This window comes from Salmo trutta, chromosome 4 (assembly GCF_901001165.1).
Source record: "Salmo trutta chromosome 4, fSalTru1.1, whole genome shotgun sequence".
Classification (NCBI taxonomy): Eukaryota; Metazoa; Chordata; class Actinopteri; order Salmoniformes; family Salmonidae; genus Salmo; species Salmo trutta.
This window is the reverse complement of record NC_042960.1, coordinates 2,969,778-2,986,215: the sequence shown is the minus strand read 5'-3', so window position 1 is coordinate 2,986,215 and position 16,438 is coordinate 2,969,778. Positions and strand designations below refer to the sequence as shown.

Below are 16,438 nucleotides of genomic sequence, written 5' to 3'. Positions count from 1 at the left end.
GTAGTTTTTTTGGTTTTTACCGCTCTCGGTTGCAAGCGCCTTCTTCCTCATCTGCATAGACAGAACGAACGTTAACGAATATTATTATCAGCGTCGATAGCGTCTGTGACTGAGGTTAGTTGAAATCATGTTGCGAAATACATGCGCATAAAACATCTGGTGTTAGGCTTGTTACGTTTAGCTAGCTCGACAAACCCATCACAACCATATTTTCAAGAGGAGAAGGACGCTTTTTAATACACAATACAATTATGTGTGATATTTTACAATATTTCAAATAAGTGAACTGAAATTAAGAAAGCTAGCTAGCCAACCACATTTTCCAACTGAGCTAGCGATCGAGCTAGCGAACATGGACTGGGCTCGCCCGTGCTCTCTAGTTAGCTAACGTTAGCTAGTTGTATTGGATAGCTGCAAACAAGTCTGATACGTTGTGTGACATTAAAGTGACACTACATTAACGCAATAATTACACCTACATTGTCGACTTCTCTTATAACTTACATGAGGGACTGTGTTTTAGTTGGTGTGTTATTGCCTCACATTATTGAGCTAGCAGGCACAAAACCACCGCCAGGTCATGAAATTCCTACACCACAACCGCAGTGCCAAACCATCAAAGGCGCTACATGGTCAATCTGATGTCTGCATTGGCCGTCAAGCGTTTACCATGATATGTATGGCCTCTACAGAAATCGCCAAGGCATTCATACTGCTTATACTATTTTTTATACTATTTTTTATTTTATTTTTATTAACAGTAACATTCAAAACATAAACATAACAGCCAGAGGGATTCCAAAGAAATTAGAAAAAAAAGAAAAAAAATATTCCACATTATATCAAATTTAGACCTTACCGTTAAATGCTTACTTTACAAGCCCTTAACCAACAGTGCAGCTCGAGGAGAGTTAAGAAAATATGTACCAAATAAACTAAAGTAAAAAATAATAAAAAGTAACACAATAAAATAATTTGGCCATTTGATTAATTGTACAGCAGTCTTATGGCTTGGGGATAGAAGCTGTTAAGGTGCCTTTTGGTCCTAGACTTGATGCTCTGGTACCGCTTACCGTGAGGTAACAGAGAAAACAGTCCATGACTTGGGTGACTGGAGTCTGACAATTTTTTGGGCTTGGATGGCAAGGAAGCTTGGCCCCAGTGATGTACTGGGCCGTATGCACTATCCTCTGTAGCGCCTTACAGTCAGATGCAGAGCAGTTGCCATACCAGGCTGTGATGCAACCGGTCAGGATGCTCTCGATGGTGCAGCTGTCAAGGAATTAACGACTACGCTAGCACGCGGGAGACACAGCGTTTGAAGTTAGCAGGCCGGGGTAAGTAGAAGCGTCTTATTATAATACATTAATCTGTTATACCGGATCCTTGGGACGTGCTCACCCCACTGAAGTTGAAATGTAAATTAGTTAATGTAACAATTAAGGTATGGGTTATGGTTTAAGGTTAGGACGTCCCAAGTTTATCACTGACCCCAAAATAATCAGTTTACATTAAAATGGTGTAATCTGCCCTCTTGTGGGGGTATTGTGTATTACACGTACTGTGATATCCCCTGAGATATCAAGCAAGGCCAGATTAGATGTGACATTGATCTTGACCAGTAAACATTCCAGTTACAATATCAGTAGCACCACCACCAGAGAGATGAATGATTTCTCCTTTATACCCTACCAGCTTCCCTTTCATATCCACTCACTTAAAGGACAATTTTCCATTATTATTTTTTATGTTAAGCCAAACGGATCACTTGGATTGTAAGAAATCTGAAAGATGGGGCTGAGAATATTACAGTTGGTGAACTATTGGAAAAACACATACCTTCGACCTCCACTCATCACTGTCAAACGCTCCCTGAAACATTTCAGCGAGCAAGCCTTTCTAATCGACCTGGCCCTGGTATCCTGGAAGGATATTGACCTCATCCCATCAGTAGAGGATGCCTGGTTATTTTTTTAAATGCCTTCCTCACCATCTTAAATAAGCATGCCCCATTCAAGAAATGTAGAACCAGGAACAGATATAGCCCTTGGTTCTCCCCAGACCTGACTGCCCTTAACCAACACAAAAACATCCTATGGCGTTCTGCATTAGCATCAAACAGCCCCCGTGATATGCAACTTTTCAGGGAAGTTAGAAACCAATATAGAAACCAGTTAGAAAAGCTAAGGCTAGCTTTTTCAAGCAGAAAGTTGCTTCCTGCAACACAAATTCAAAAATGTTCTGGGACATTGTAAAGTCCATGGAGAATAAGAACACCTCCTCCCAACTGCACTGAGGATAGGAAACTCTGTCACCACCGATAAACCCACTATAATTGAGAATTTCAATAAGCATTTTTCTACGGCTGGCTATGCTTTCCACCTGGCTACCCCTACTGCAGTCAACAGCACTGCACCCCCCACAGCTACTCGCCCAAGCCTTCCCCATTTCTCCTTCTCCCAAATCCATTCAGCTGGTGTTCTGAAAGAGCTGCAAAATCTGGACCCCTACAAATCAGCCGGGCTAGACAATCTGGACCCTTTCTTTCTAAAATTATCTGCCAAAATTATTGCAACCCCTATTACTAGCCTGTTCAACCTCTCTTTCGTGTCGTCTGAGATTCCCATAGATTGGAAAGCAGCTGCTGTCATCCCCCTCTTCAAAGGAGGGGACACTCTTGTCCCAAATTGCTATAGACCTATATCCATCCTACCCTGCCTTTCTAAGGTCTTCGAAAGCCAAGTCAACAAACAGATGACCGACCATTTCGAATCCCACCGCACCTTCTCTGCTATGCAATCTGGTTTTAGAGCTGGTCATGGGTGCACCTCAGCCACGCTCAAGGTCCTAAACAATATCATAACCGCCATCGATAAAAAACAATACTGTGCTGCCGTTTTCATTGACCTGGCCAAAGCTTTCGACTCTGTCAACCACCACATCCTCATCAGCAGACTCAATAGCCTTGGTTTCTCTAATGATTACATCGCCTGGTTCACCAACTACTTCTCTGATAGAGTTCAGTGTGTCAAATCGGAGGGCCTGTTGTCCGGACCTCTGGCAGTCTCTATGGGGGTGCCACAGGGTTCAATTCTTGGGCCAACTCTTTTCTCTGTATACATCAATGATGTCGCTCTTGCTGCTGGTGAGTCTCTGATCCACCTCTACGCAGACGACACCATTCTGTATACTTCTGGCCCTTCTTTGGACACTGTGTTAACAACCCTCCAAACGAGCTTCAATGCCATACAACTCTCCTTCCGTGGCCTCCAACTGCTCCTAAATACAAGTAAAACTAAATACATGCTCTTCAATCGATCGCTGCCTGCACCTGCCCGCCTGTCCTGCATCACTACTGTCGTGTCTTTGGGCACCATTAACCTCTCTAGGATAGGGGGCAGTATTTTCACATCTGGATAAAAAACGTACCCGATTTAATCTGGTTATTACTACTGCCCAGAAACTAGAATATGCATATAATTGTTTGATTTGGATAGAAAACACCCTAAAGTTTCTAAAACGGTTTGAATGGTGTCTGTGAGTATAACAGAACTCATATGGCAGGCAAAAACCTGAGAAGATTCTATACAGGAAGTGCCCTCTCTGACCATTTCTTGGCCTTCTACACTCTCTTTATTGAAAACTGAGGATCTCTGTTGTAACGTGACACTTTGTGAGGCTCCCATAGGCTCTCAGAAGGCGCCAGAACGTTGAATGATGACTTTGCAGCCCATGGCTGAAAAACAGTAGCGCATTTGGTAAGTGGTCGATCTGAGAGCAATGAGACGGGGGTACGCGTGCACGTGAAGAGTCCATTTTAGATTTTGAGTCTTTGAACGAAAACAGGGTTTCCCGGTCGAAATATTATCGCTTTTTTACGAGAAAAATCGCATAAGAATTGATTTTAAACAGCGTTTGACATGCTTCGAAGTACGGTAATGGAATATTTAAAAAAAAATTGTCACGATACGCGTCCACGCGTCACCGTTCGGATAGTGTCTTGAACGCAAGAACAAAACAGAGGATATTTGAACATAACTATGGATTATTTTGAACCAAAACAACATTTGTGGATGAAGTAGAAGTCCTGGGAGTGCATTCTGACGAAGAACAGCAAAGGTAATCCAATTTTTCTTATAGAAAATCTGAGTTTGGTGAGTGCCAAACTTGGTGGGTGTCAAAATAGCTAGCCCGTGATGGCGAGCTAGCTACTCAGAATATTGCAAAATGTGCTTTTGCCGAAAAGCTATTTTAAAATCGGACACCGCGATTGCATAAAGGAGTTCTGTATCTATAATTCTTAAAATAATTGTTTTTTGTGAACGTTTATCGTGAGTAATTTAGTAAATTCACCGGAAGTTTGCGGTGGGTATGCTAGTTCTGAACGTCACATGCTAATGTAAAAAGCTGGTTTTTGATATAAATATGAACTTGATTGAACAAAACATGCATGTATTGTATAACATAATGTCCTAGGAGTGTCATCTGATGAAGATCATCAAAGGTTAGTGCTGCATTTAGCTGTGGTTTTGGTTTTTGTGACATTATATGCTAGCTTGAAAAATGGGTGTCTGATTATTTCTGTTTGGCTACTCTCCTGACATAATCTAATGTTTTGCTTTCGTTGTAAAGCCTTTTTGAAATCGGACAGTGTGGTTAGATTAACGAGAGTCTTGTCTTTAAAATGGTGTGAAATAGTCATATGTTTGAGAAATTGAAGTAATAGCATTTCTAAGGTATTTGAATATCGCGCCACGGGATTCCACTGGCTGTTGAGAGAGGTTAACTTGAAGACATGTTTATCAATTAACTCCCTGTAATTATTATTACGCGATTAAACTGATTAATCGTTTAACTGTAATTAACTAGGCGATTGGGGCACCAAGGAAAATATTCAGATTACAAAGTTATAATTTTCCTAATATAACTTTCCTATACTATAACATTATACATTATAGTATAGGCCGAATATCTTCTGGTTTAAATGGTGTATTTTACCTCGCGTCCAGTCTCATTCCAAACGTCGTAAATTGTTGTATCTGCATGAACCTAGCCTTTACTAAGAGTCATCCATACATCAATTGTCTTAAAATCATTTATTTACTAAACTAAGTAATTCACAGAAAGCATACAAACAGTAATTATCGTCACAAAGAATTGGTAGAGTAATGTGCCCTAGTGGGCTAAACAGGCATGGCGGGTGTCTTGTTAAAACAAAGGGTCATAAAGGGCAGCTGAGAAGGCACACAGAGTTCATTAATATTAACAATTGATATGCTAATCCTTTGCACATGAACGCTCACTCATTACGCTCAGTGTGTGTCGGGATCCTTGTTGGAGAGTTCTGTTCTGTTGGAGAGTTTTGTCCGTGTTCTCTCTCTCTCTCTCGGTTAGAATGGATCTTTCAAAGTGACATTCATTAATGTCGTTATAGAATGGATGTTTCGTCGGTCTTCGCGTTCAATGATATTAATTAATAGTCTGCATCTAGAAATTCTATCAAAGACTTGTTATTATTCTGTCGGTATCGATAGTCTAAAAGTTTAACCACGTGGTATGGTTAAAGTTAAGTAGTGGGATGCAGGGTCAAACCTATTGGCCAACTCGTAATGGAGTGGAGGCCTGGTCTGATGAAAGAAAATCAGGGTGGGGGTTTTATACGTGAACATAGAACAGCCCGTCACATGACGCCAGGTCTCGTCTGTTTCCCTGGGGGCGTGCTGATGACTGAGTTAAGCTTGGTACAGAAATACAATTCAATCACATTAACATCAGTACATAGCATCTCAACGTATTCCAAATAGCTTTATTCTTATTAATACATTTTATATAACCATTTAGATGCAAGTCCCATAGCTGAGGCTATTATATAAACAGTATTATGGTAATATGGCACTATTGTCTCTTCTGAGTATCACAAAATTGTACCAAGCGGACCAGTTCGTAGCTGGATTCTTCACCGATCTTTTATACCTTCTCCAGAACATAAATGTCATTCGGTTCCCCAATTCTGTGAGTTGGAAGAATTTCCTTTGTCTCTCTATGAAACCCCTCTGTCTCAACTGGGCCATGCGGCAGGACATTCTCCTTTAGAATTTTACGACCGCCTTCACAGGGCCTGGGTAGGGAGAGGTAGGTAGGAGGATGGTGCAAGGGGGAGGGGGTCAACTGTGCTCCCTGTTCCCAGAGGGAGGGCAACGTCATGACACTACTCTGGACGGTTCTGACTTAGAATATGTGGACAACTACAAATACCTAGGTGTCTGGTTAGACTGTAAACTCTCCTTCCAGACTCACATCAAACATCTCCAATCCAAAGTTAAATAAAGAATTGGCTTCCTATTTCGCAACAAAGCATCCTTCACTCATGCTGCCAAATATACCCTAGTAAAACTGACCATCCTACCGATCCTCGACTTCGGCGATGTCATTTACAAAATAGCATCCAATACCCTACTCAACAAACTGGATGCAGTCTATCACAGTGCCATCCGTTTTGTCACCAAAGCCCCATATACTACCCACCACTGCGACCTGTACGCTCTCGTTGGCTGGCCTTCGCTTCATAATCGTTGCCAAACCCACTGGCTCCAGGTCATCTACAAGACCCTGCTAGGTAAAGTCCCCCCTTATCTCCGCTCACTGGTCACCATAGCAGCACCCACCTGTGGCACGCGCTCCAGCAGGTATATCTCTCTGGTCACCCCCAAAGCCAATTCCTCCTTTGGCCGTCTCTTTCCAGTTCTCTGCTGCCAATGACTGGAACAAACTACAAAAATCTCTGAAACTGGAAGCACTTATCTCCCTCACTAGCTTTAAGCACCAGCTGTCAGAGCAGCTCACAGATCACTGCACCTGTACATAGCCCATCTATAATTTAGCCCAAACAACTACCTCTCCCCCTACTGTATTTATTTATTTTATTTTGCTCCTTTGTACCCCATTAACTCTATTTCTACTTGTCACTTTCTTCTACTACAAATCTACCATTCCAGTGTTTTACTTGCTATATTGTATTTACTTTGCCACCATGGAATTTTTTGCCTTTACCTCCCTTATCTCACCCCATTTGCTGACATCGTACATAGACTTATTTTTCTACTGTATTTTTCTACTGTATTATTGACTGTATATTTGTTTTACTCCATGTGTAACTCTGTGTTGTTGTATGTTGTCGAACTGCTTTGCTTTATCTTGGCCAGGTCGCAATTGAAAATGAGAACTTGTTCTCAACCTGCCTACCTGGTTAAATAAAGGTTAAATAAATAAAAATAAATAAATAAAAAACCTTCAAACATAACTCAACTCCCTGTGTTACTCATCTTCTGCTCTAGCAGTGTCCCACTTTCAGCCACGGGGAGATGGAGGTCCTCCTCCTCTGTGCGTTCCTTGCTCATGACAGGGAGCTCTTCAGGATGATCATCGGAACTCTTCTGGCTGTCAGTGGTCACTGGTTTGCTTTCCTGGACTGGAACAGGAAGAGGGGTCTCCTCGGTGGAAAGACGTAGTGGTCCTTGGTCAACCATTGCGTTATCCTCTGTTCCAGTATTTGTGTAGAGAATGGTTGGAGGTCTCTGCTTATTCTTGCAGATCATCACTAACACACAAATGACTAGAATTACTACTAGAGATACTGGTCCCGCTAATGGCCACCTACTCCTACCACTTGTCTCACTCGTTGGAGTTGTCTCACTCGTTGTAGACTCCAAATGGTTTTCTAGAGAAAGACAGACACAAAAAGATACAAAACAGCAGTGTTAGTGGGAGCAATATAAGGGATATGACGACAATATTACATTGAAACAATAAGGCTAGACGGGGTGTGGTTCTGTATATGGCCAATATACCACGGCTAAGGGCTGATTTTAGGCTGATATACCACAACTGTCAGCCAATCAGCATTCAGGGCTCGAACCACCCAGTTTATCATCTCAACTAACGCAGACAACAATAGACAACAGCAAGACTGCCATGACTAAATACGATTCTCTTGAATTATTACACTAACACTACATCTACTAAACTGTCACCACCGTCCATCCTAATGGCCAACGTGCAATCACTGGAAAATAAACTGGATAATCTACGATGAAGACTATCCTACCAACGGGACATTAAAAACTAATATCTTATGTTTCATGGCTGAACGACAACACAGATAATATAGAGCTGGCTGGGTTTTCCGTGCATCGGCAGGACAGCGCAGCTACGTCTGGTAAGACGAGGGGCGGGGGTGTGTGTCTATTTGTCAACTGCTGGTGCGCGATGTTTAATATTAAAGAAGTCTCCAGGTATTGCTTGCCTGAGGTAAAATACCTCATGATAAGCTGTAGACCACACTATCTACCAAGAGAGTTCTCATCTATATTATTATAGCCGTCTATTTACCACCACAAACCCATGCTGGCACTAAGATCGCAATCAACGAGCTGTATAAGGCCATAAGCAAACAAGAACATGCTCATCCGGAAGCGGAGCTCCTAGTAGCCGGGGACTTTAATGCAGGCAAACTAAAATCCGTTTCACCTAATTTCTACCAGTATGTCACATGTGCAACCAGAGGAAGAAAAAAAAACTCTGGACCACCTTTATTCCACACACAGAGACGCATACAAAGCCCTCCTCTCTCACCCTCCATTTGGCAAATCTGACCCTAATTATATCCTCCTGATTCCTGCTTACAAGCAAAAATTCAAGCAGGAAGCACCAGTGGCTCAATACGGAAGTGGTCAGATGACGCGGATGCTACGCTACAGGACTGTTTTGATAGCACAGACTGTAATATGTTCCGGGATTTATCCAATGGCATTGAGGAATACACCACCTCAGTCACTGGCTTCATCAATAAGTGCATCGATGACGTCGTCCCCACAGTGACCATACGTCCATATCCCAACCAGAAGCCATGGATTACAACATAGACAACACTGAGCTAAAGGCTAGAGCTGTTGCTTTCAAGGAGCGGGACACTAATCCGGACACTTATAAGAAATCAGAGCATGTGCAGACCAACTGGCAAGTGTTTTCACTGACATCTTCAACCTCTCCCTAACCAAGTCTGTAATACCTGCATGTTTCAAGCAGACCACCATAGTCTCTGTGCCATGAAGTACTTTGAAAGGCTGGTCATGGCTCACATCAACACCATCATCCCGGAAACCCTAGACCCACTCCAATTCGCATACCGCCAAAACAGATCCACAGATGACGTAAACTCAATTGCACTCCATACTGCTCTTTCCCACCTGGACAAAAGCAACACCTAGGTGAGAATGCTGTTCATTGACTACAGCTCAGCATTCAACAACATAGTGCCCACAAAGCTCATCACTAAACTAAGGACCCTGGGACTAAACGCCTCTCTCTGCGTCTGGATCCTGGACTTCCTGACAGGCAGCCCCCAGTTGGTAAAGGTAAGCAGCAACACATCTGCCACGCTGATCCTCAACACTGGGGCCCCTCAGGGGTGCGTGTTTAGTCCCCTCATGTTCATCCACGACTGTGTGGCCAAGCACGACTCCAACACAATCATTAAGTTTGCTGACGACATAACAGTGGTAGGCCTGATCACAGACAACGATGAGACAGCCTATAGGGAGGAGGTCAGAGAACTGGCAGTGTGGTGCCAGGACAACAACCTCTCCCTCAATGTGAGCAAGACAAAGAAGCTGATTGTGGACTACAGGAAAAGGAGGGCCAAACAGGCTGCTACTCACTGTTTATTATCTATGCATGGTCACTTTACCATTACCTACATGTACAAATTACCTCGACTAACTTGTACCCCCACACATTGACTCGGTACCGGTACCCCCTGTATATAGCCTCGTTATTGTTATTTTATTGTGTTACTTTTAATAAAAAAAATTACTTTAGTTTATTTAGTAAATATTATCTTAACTCAATTTCTTGAACTGCATTGTTGGTTAAAAACGTCTTCGGGATCGGTGTCCCTTCCATGGGAAGTTTGAGCTAACGTAGGCTAATGCGATTAGCATGAGGTTGTAAGTAACAAGAACATTTCCCAGGACATAGACATATCTGATATTGGCAGAAAGCTTAAATTCTTGTTAATCTAACTGCACTGTCCAATTTACAGTAGCTATTACAGTGAAAGAATACCATGCTATTGTTTGAGGGGAGTGCACAATTTTGAACAAGAAAAGTTATTAATAAACAAATTAGGCACATTTGGGCAGTCTTGATACAACACTTTGTATTATCTTTTACCAGATTAATTCTGTTATATTCTACTACATTGCTTTCACATTTCCATAAACTTCAAAGTGTTTCCTTTCAAATGGTACCAAGAATATTCATATCCTTGCTTCAGGGCCTGAGCTACAGGCAGCTACAGGTATGTCATTTTAGGCGAAAAAAAAAAAAAATAGGGGATAATCTAAGCATTTCACAGTAAGGTCTACACCTGTTGTATTTGGCGCATGTGACAAATAAGATTTGATTTGATAAAGATGATAATAATGGTCTGGGTGGTAGCTTAGCCAAAGATTTTTGTAACTAAACCAAGATGTCCCATCGGAAACGACAGGCTGTGGGCTCAAATGAGCCATAACGGGCAGAACAAGCAAGGAGGGGGGCAGAGCCAAGCACAAGCTAGCGAGATCCTATTGGCGTGTTCTAGCATTATCTGCATATTTCCGTTAGGGAATGCCTACTCTGTGAAGTGCGCGTGTGCAATAACTCAATTTACCTTTGCAATTATTCTAAACAACGCGATTTTTGAAAACTTTTGCAAAGGGTAATGTCTACAAACTTCAGTCCATTCTGTTCATAACATATTTTAGTTTTGGGAACAGAAAACTTTATTGAGATCAAATGTTTCATTGATGAGAACATTTGCAGAATGTCAGCCAAAATCTATTTCGTTCCATTTTCTACCGCCAGTGGGCTTCTTCTCACTACCACATTTGGTAGAGTGGAAACGCCAAGCGGATGCTTCACATTTATACATCCAGTGACATATCCTGTCTCAATGTTCTATCTGTGGCCTAGAGGTTAAGATGTTGGGCCAGTAACTGAAAGGTTGCTGGTTCAATTCCCTGAGCTGACTAGGTGAAATCTGTCAATGTGCCCTTGAGAAAGGTAATAAACCCTAATTGCTCCTGTAAATTCTTCTGGATAAAAGTGTCTGCTAAATTACTAAAATGTAAAATAATAAGACAATGTCTATACATTAAAAAGTGAATATTAAATACAATACTTAGGTGAGAAATGCATTCAATAGGCATCCCACCTTTGACAGTGAGAGTGATTCCATGTGGATATCCTGGATTACTATCATGGTTGAAGAAGCACTGATAAGTCCCCTGGTCAGATGAGTGTACACTGGTGATGGTGAGGGAGAGGTCACCCTCTCTGGAACCATCCCTGGTCACTGATGTCCTGTCAATGAATCCAGGGCCATAGGTAGCATTGGTCGGGTCAATCTTCAGGACAGTCTGTCCATCTTTCTTCCACTGGACATACATCTCACCATCGGTTGCCTGCTTATTGGTCAAGCCATAGCAGGGAAGTGTGACATTATCTCCGACGTGAGCTGATAGTTCTGTCGGGACTGTTGAAGGAGAAGAGGGGTTGGCCTTAAATGGTGTGCAATTTTGAAAGCAATTGGATTAGATATAGGTCTACATGGAATGTATGACAATTAACAGACTAGGGGGAGAATATGAGAGAAGGTGCTGGGGGGGTTAAGGTTAGAATAGTATGAAAGCCAAAAGGAGAGGAGGATGAGGGAAGTGAGATGAATAGACACAAATAAAGAACAGAATTATATTGCGATCATTGATCACAACTCTAATACACAAATCAACAGTATGTAAAGTTTGAATTACACACTGACTTCAGAAAAACAGTGGTCTGGCCAATATTACAATATTGTAACAATTGCAAATCCATAAATGAAGACATTCATTCCAAAACGCTATATATCCAGATTCAGAAATGTTGGTAAATGAGATTTTACTGTAATTTTAAATTATGAAAGATATTGGTATGATTTTTCACTATGTAATCGTGGCATGGGGTAGTTCAATGACACACATGTATTTGTTTAAAATCTATCACTGGATGGTTTCATTTCAGAGAGAAATTATTTTTTGGCAAAATGCTATATATATCCTCCTCTCAGAGAAATAAGTAGTACAACTATGTTTTACAGTCAAATGTAACAAAATACTATTTTTAATAAAACAATATACAAATAAATTAATTTGACATCAATGTTTAAATAAATAAAAATTCAATACAGCAATGTGAGATCTGTACGTAAAACATTTAAATTTAACATTTGAGTAATTTAGCAGATGCTCTTATCCGGAGCAATTTACGGTGAGCTCATTCATCTTAAAGGAATACTTCGAGATTTTGTCAATGAGTCAGATGAACTCATGGATACCATTTGTATGTCTCTGCATGCAGTTTGAAGGAAGTTGCTAACTATTGTTAGCGCAAACTAGCGTTACCCATAGCGCAATGACTGAAAGTCTATCTTATGGGTATCTGCTAGCATGGTCTATTGGTACAGTATGTGCTAGTATGCTAGCAGATACCAATAGACTTCCAGTCATTGCGCTAATGGTAATTAGCAATGGCTCGCGAAACTACCTCTGACTTCTTCATACCTGACACAGAGACATACAAATGGTATCCACAAGCTCATCAGACTCTGGGGAAGCAGATAAACAGTGTTCCTGTTCCCAAAAAAGCTAAGGTAACTGAGCTAAATGACTACCGCCCTGTAGCACTCACTTCCATCATCATGAAGTGCTTTGAGAGATTAGTCAAGGACCATATCACCTCCACCCTACCTGACACCCTAGACCCACTTCAATTTGCTTACCGCCCCAATAGGTCCACAGATGACGCAATCGCAATCACACTGCCCTAACCCATCTGGACAAGAGGAATACCTATGTAAGAATGCTGTTCATTGACTACAGCTCAGCATTTAACACCATAGTACCCTCCAAACTCATCATTAAGCTCGAGACCCTGGGTCTCAACCCCGCCCTATGCAACTGGGTCCTGGACTTCCTGACGGGCCGCCCCCACTCCGCTGATCCTCAAGGGTGCGTTCTCAGCCCTCTCCTGTACTCCCTGTTCACCCACGACTGCATGCACGCCTCCAACTCAATCATCAAGTTTGCAGACGACACTACAGTGGTAGGCTTGATTACCAGCAACGACGAGACGGCCTACAGGGAGGAGGTGAGGGCCCTCGGAGTGTTGTGTCAGGAAAATAACCTCACACTCAATGTCAACAAAAGAAAGGAAATGATCGTGGACTTCAGGAAACAGCAAAGGGAGCAGCCCCCTATCCACATCGACGGGACAGTAGTGGAGAGGGTGGAAAGTTTTAAGTTCCTCGGTGTACACATCACAGACAAACTGAAATGGTCCACCCACACAGACAGCGTGGTGAAGAACCTCAGGAGGCTGAAGAAATTCAGCTTGTCACCAAAAACACTCACAAACTTTTACAGATGCACAATCGAGAGCATCCTGTCGGGCTGTATCAACGCTGGTACGGCAACTGCTCTGCCCATAACCGTAAGGCTCTCCAGAGGGTAGTGAGGTCTGCACAACGCATCACCGGGGGCAAACTACCTGCCCTCCAGGACACCTACACCACCCGATGTCACAAGAAGGCCAAAAAGATCATCAAGGACAACAACCACCCGAGCCACTGCCTGTTCACCCTGCTATCATCCAGAAGGCAAGGTGCATCAAGGCGGGGCCGAGAGACTGAAAAACAGCTTCTATCTCAAGGCCATCAGACTGTTAAACAGCCATCACTAACATTGAGTGGCTGCTGCCAACATATTGACTCAACTCTAGCCACTTTCATAATGAAAAAATTGATGTAATAAATGTATCACTAGCCACTTTAAACAATGCCACTTTATATAATGTTTACATACCCTACATTACTCATCTCATATGTATATACTGTACTCTATACCATCTACTGCATCTTGCCTATGCCGTTCGGCCATCACTCATTCATTTATTTTTATGTACATATTCTTATTCATTCCTTTACACTTGTGTGTATAAGGTAGTTGTTGTGAAATTGTTAGGTTAGATTACTTGTTAGATATTACTGCATGGTCGGAACTAGAAGCACAAGCATTTCACTACACTCACATTAACAACATTAACAACCATGTGTATGTGACAAATCAAATTTGATTTGAAATCCCGAAGTATCCCTTTAAGATACCTAGGTGTAGGCGAGACAATCACATATCACTGTCAAATACACAGGATAGGAACATTCCATTCGAGATAAACAATGGATATATAGCATTTTGCAAAAAATACATTTTCATAAACATCTGTGGACAAAAATCTGAGAACAGTAATATTTTACACACACTTGAAGGTGCCCAAAACCAGTAATTTCTTATGAAAAAACTGGTGGTTATAGCATTTTGGAAATAAACTCTTCAAATCCCTGAGTAAAGCTAGTAGCTGATAGTTCTTGTTCCCACTCAACATTCAATATGTAAAGTTTCACCATGTCGCTTCAACTTACCCAGAACATCTAGCTTTACATCTGCAACAGTACGCAATCCACAGATACACTCATATGAGCCCTTGTCATTGTACACCGCAGAGAATATTGTGAGAGAGAGGTCTTTGTTGATTTCCACCCTCTTCTCAAAGGTCTTTCCTTCAGTAAGTTTTCCTTGATCAATCTTGGCAACGACCTGGCCATCCAAAATCCTCCAAACGATGCCAATGTCACAGGTTACATTGCAAGGGAGAGTGACAGAGTGCTTCAAATTCACAGTTTTAAGAATGATAGCATTACCAATCGAGGGGCATTCTGTGGAAACAGTCGGGAAGCAAAAGAAATACAAGGATTATTAGGTTTACATATTTGTAGCCTAACTAGATCCTCAACATATTTGACATTAGGCTAATACAGTGAACACACTCAATGATGTTGATCAAGAAGCCAGTTCACACCAAAAGAACATAGGCTATCTAAAATGATTAATTTAGGAAAAACGTACCAAGAAGGCCAACCATCAACGTAAAAACACAGTAGAAGAGTTCCCAACCCATGCTGTGCTTTACTGCCCCAGGATTCAACATCTGTGAAATTGAAATCATTTTAAGATGTGGATTATTGTTGTTATGTCTAAAACTATTTAGCCTACACTAAAATAGTAGCCTACTAAGAAACTCTCATCTTTGTTGCAAAACATTTAGCTGTGGTTTGCTACGGTGTGCACTATAGCCGTCCATTAAAAAACGTTCATTCATCACATGCACCTTACAAACTATTTAAGAAACAAGTATCCTATTCCAACCCAGACCCCGAAACAAACTGATTTTCAATCGAATATACTTAATTTACCAAACTATAGATGTTTCTCCAAGAGCGTTGGTTGTCCAGAAATAACGACTTGTTTTCTACTTTGTTTTCTTCTTCATTGGATTTTTAAAGGTGCATTACCGCCACCAACTGGACTGGAGGGTTAGCCAGAGACAGGAAGGTCTAAATCCTACCCTTATTCTCATCTCCCTAAGGAAGCGAAATACATCATTAAATACTACACCCCCTGAAGATTTCCACAGTAGTTCACTTAATATTGGCTCTTCAACCCCATTACTCCTTAAATCTAACAACAATCTCCACCTTTCCCTCCCATATTGCTGGCACTGAAATTGAACATGTTTCACTGTCTCCATCTCCTCCTGACAATGATCACACCACCCACTCGGATGTATTTCAATGTCCTGTTGAGCCTTGTGTTACCCAGTCTTAGCCTTGTGATTACACTTGCCTCCCATTTCTCTCGGCCTGAGGACCTCCCTGCCCTCCACATTTCCTAGATATTATACAGGTGTCATCCCTTTCCCTCCCTGTTTTACAACTCTTGCCATTTGTTTTTACGTTTTTAATTAACCACTGTTCTCATAAACCCTTGGCTTCTGCTTTCCTGATTGACATTCCATTTCAACATTAGGATGTTTAAGAGGCTGCTTGGTGATAACATCCACCTCCTCATTCCCCTCCACTCCCACGTGAGCTGGTACCCAGAGGAACATCACAACTACCAACATCTGTTTCACCTTATACAAGCATTGCAAAACCTCATACAATACATCCTGTCTGCTGAGACACAAATGAATTTAAGCTCATCAGTGCTGCACAGGAGTCAGACTAGATGACTACCCTGTCATCCTCACCTCCTCCTCCCACTCTGCAGCCCAGAGTATGGCCATCTCCATTGTCTAAACAGATAAATGACCCGTTGCTCTTTTCGTCACTGCCACCTTAAACTCAGGAACACTAAAAGTTGCTCCTGTCCTGCCTGTTTTAGGGTCCTTAGATACATCTGTGACTATATTAAAGAAAGCATAGTACTGTGTTCTTAAATGTTCACTTACACAACTGAATCTA

At 41.8% G+C, this 16,438-nt stretch overlaps 1 protein-coding gene across 1 annotated transcript; it reads right to left on the bottom strand.

Moving 5' to 3' along the window:
• Nucleotides 1-7,227: 7,227 nt before the first annotated feature.
• LOC115191658 (uncharacterized) lies at nt 7,228-15,454 on the bottom strand. Its single transcript, XM_029749463.1, has 5 exons — nt 15,389-15,454; nt 15,042-15,123; nt 14,558-14,851; nt 11,255-11,575; nt 7,228-7,717 (listed from the first exon to the last, which is right to left on the bottom strand). The coding sequence occupies exons 2-5, from the start codon at nt 15,121-15,123 to the stop codon at nt 7,302-7,304; spliced, it is 1,113 nt and encodes a 370-aa protein (XP_029605323.1). The 5' UTR covers nt 15,389-15,454; the 3' UTR covers nt 7,228-7,301.
• Nucleotides 15,455-16,438: the final 984 nt, after the last annotated feature.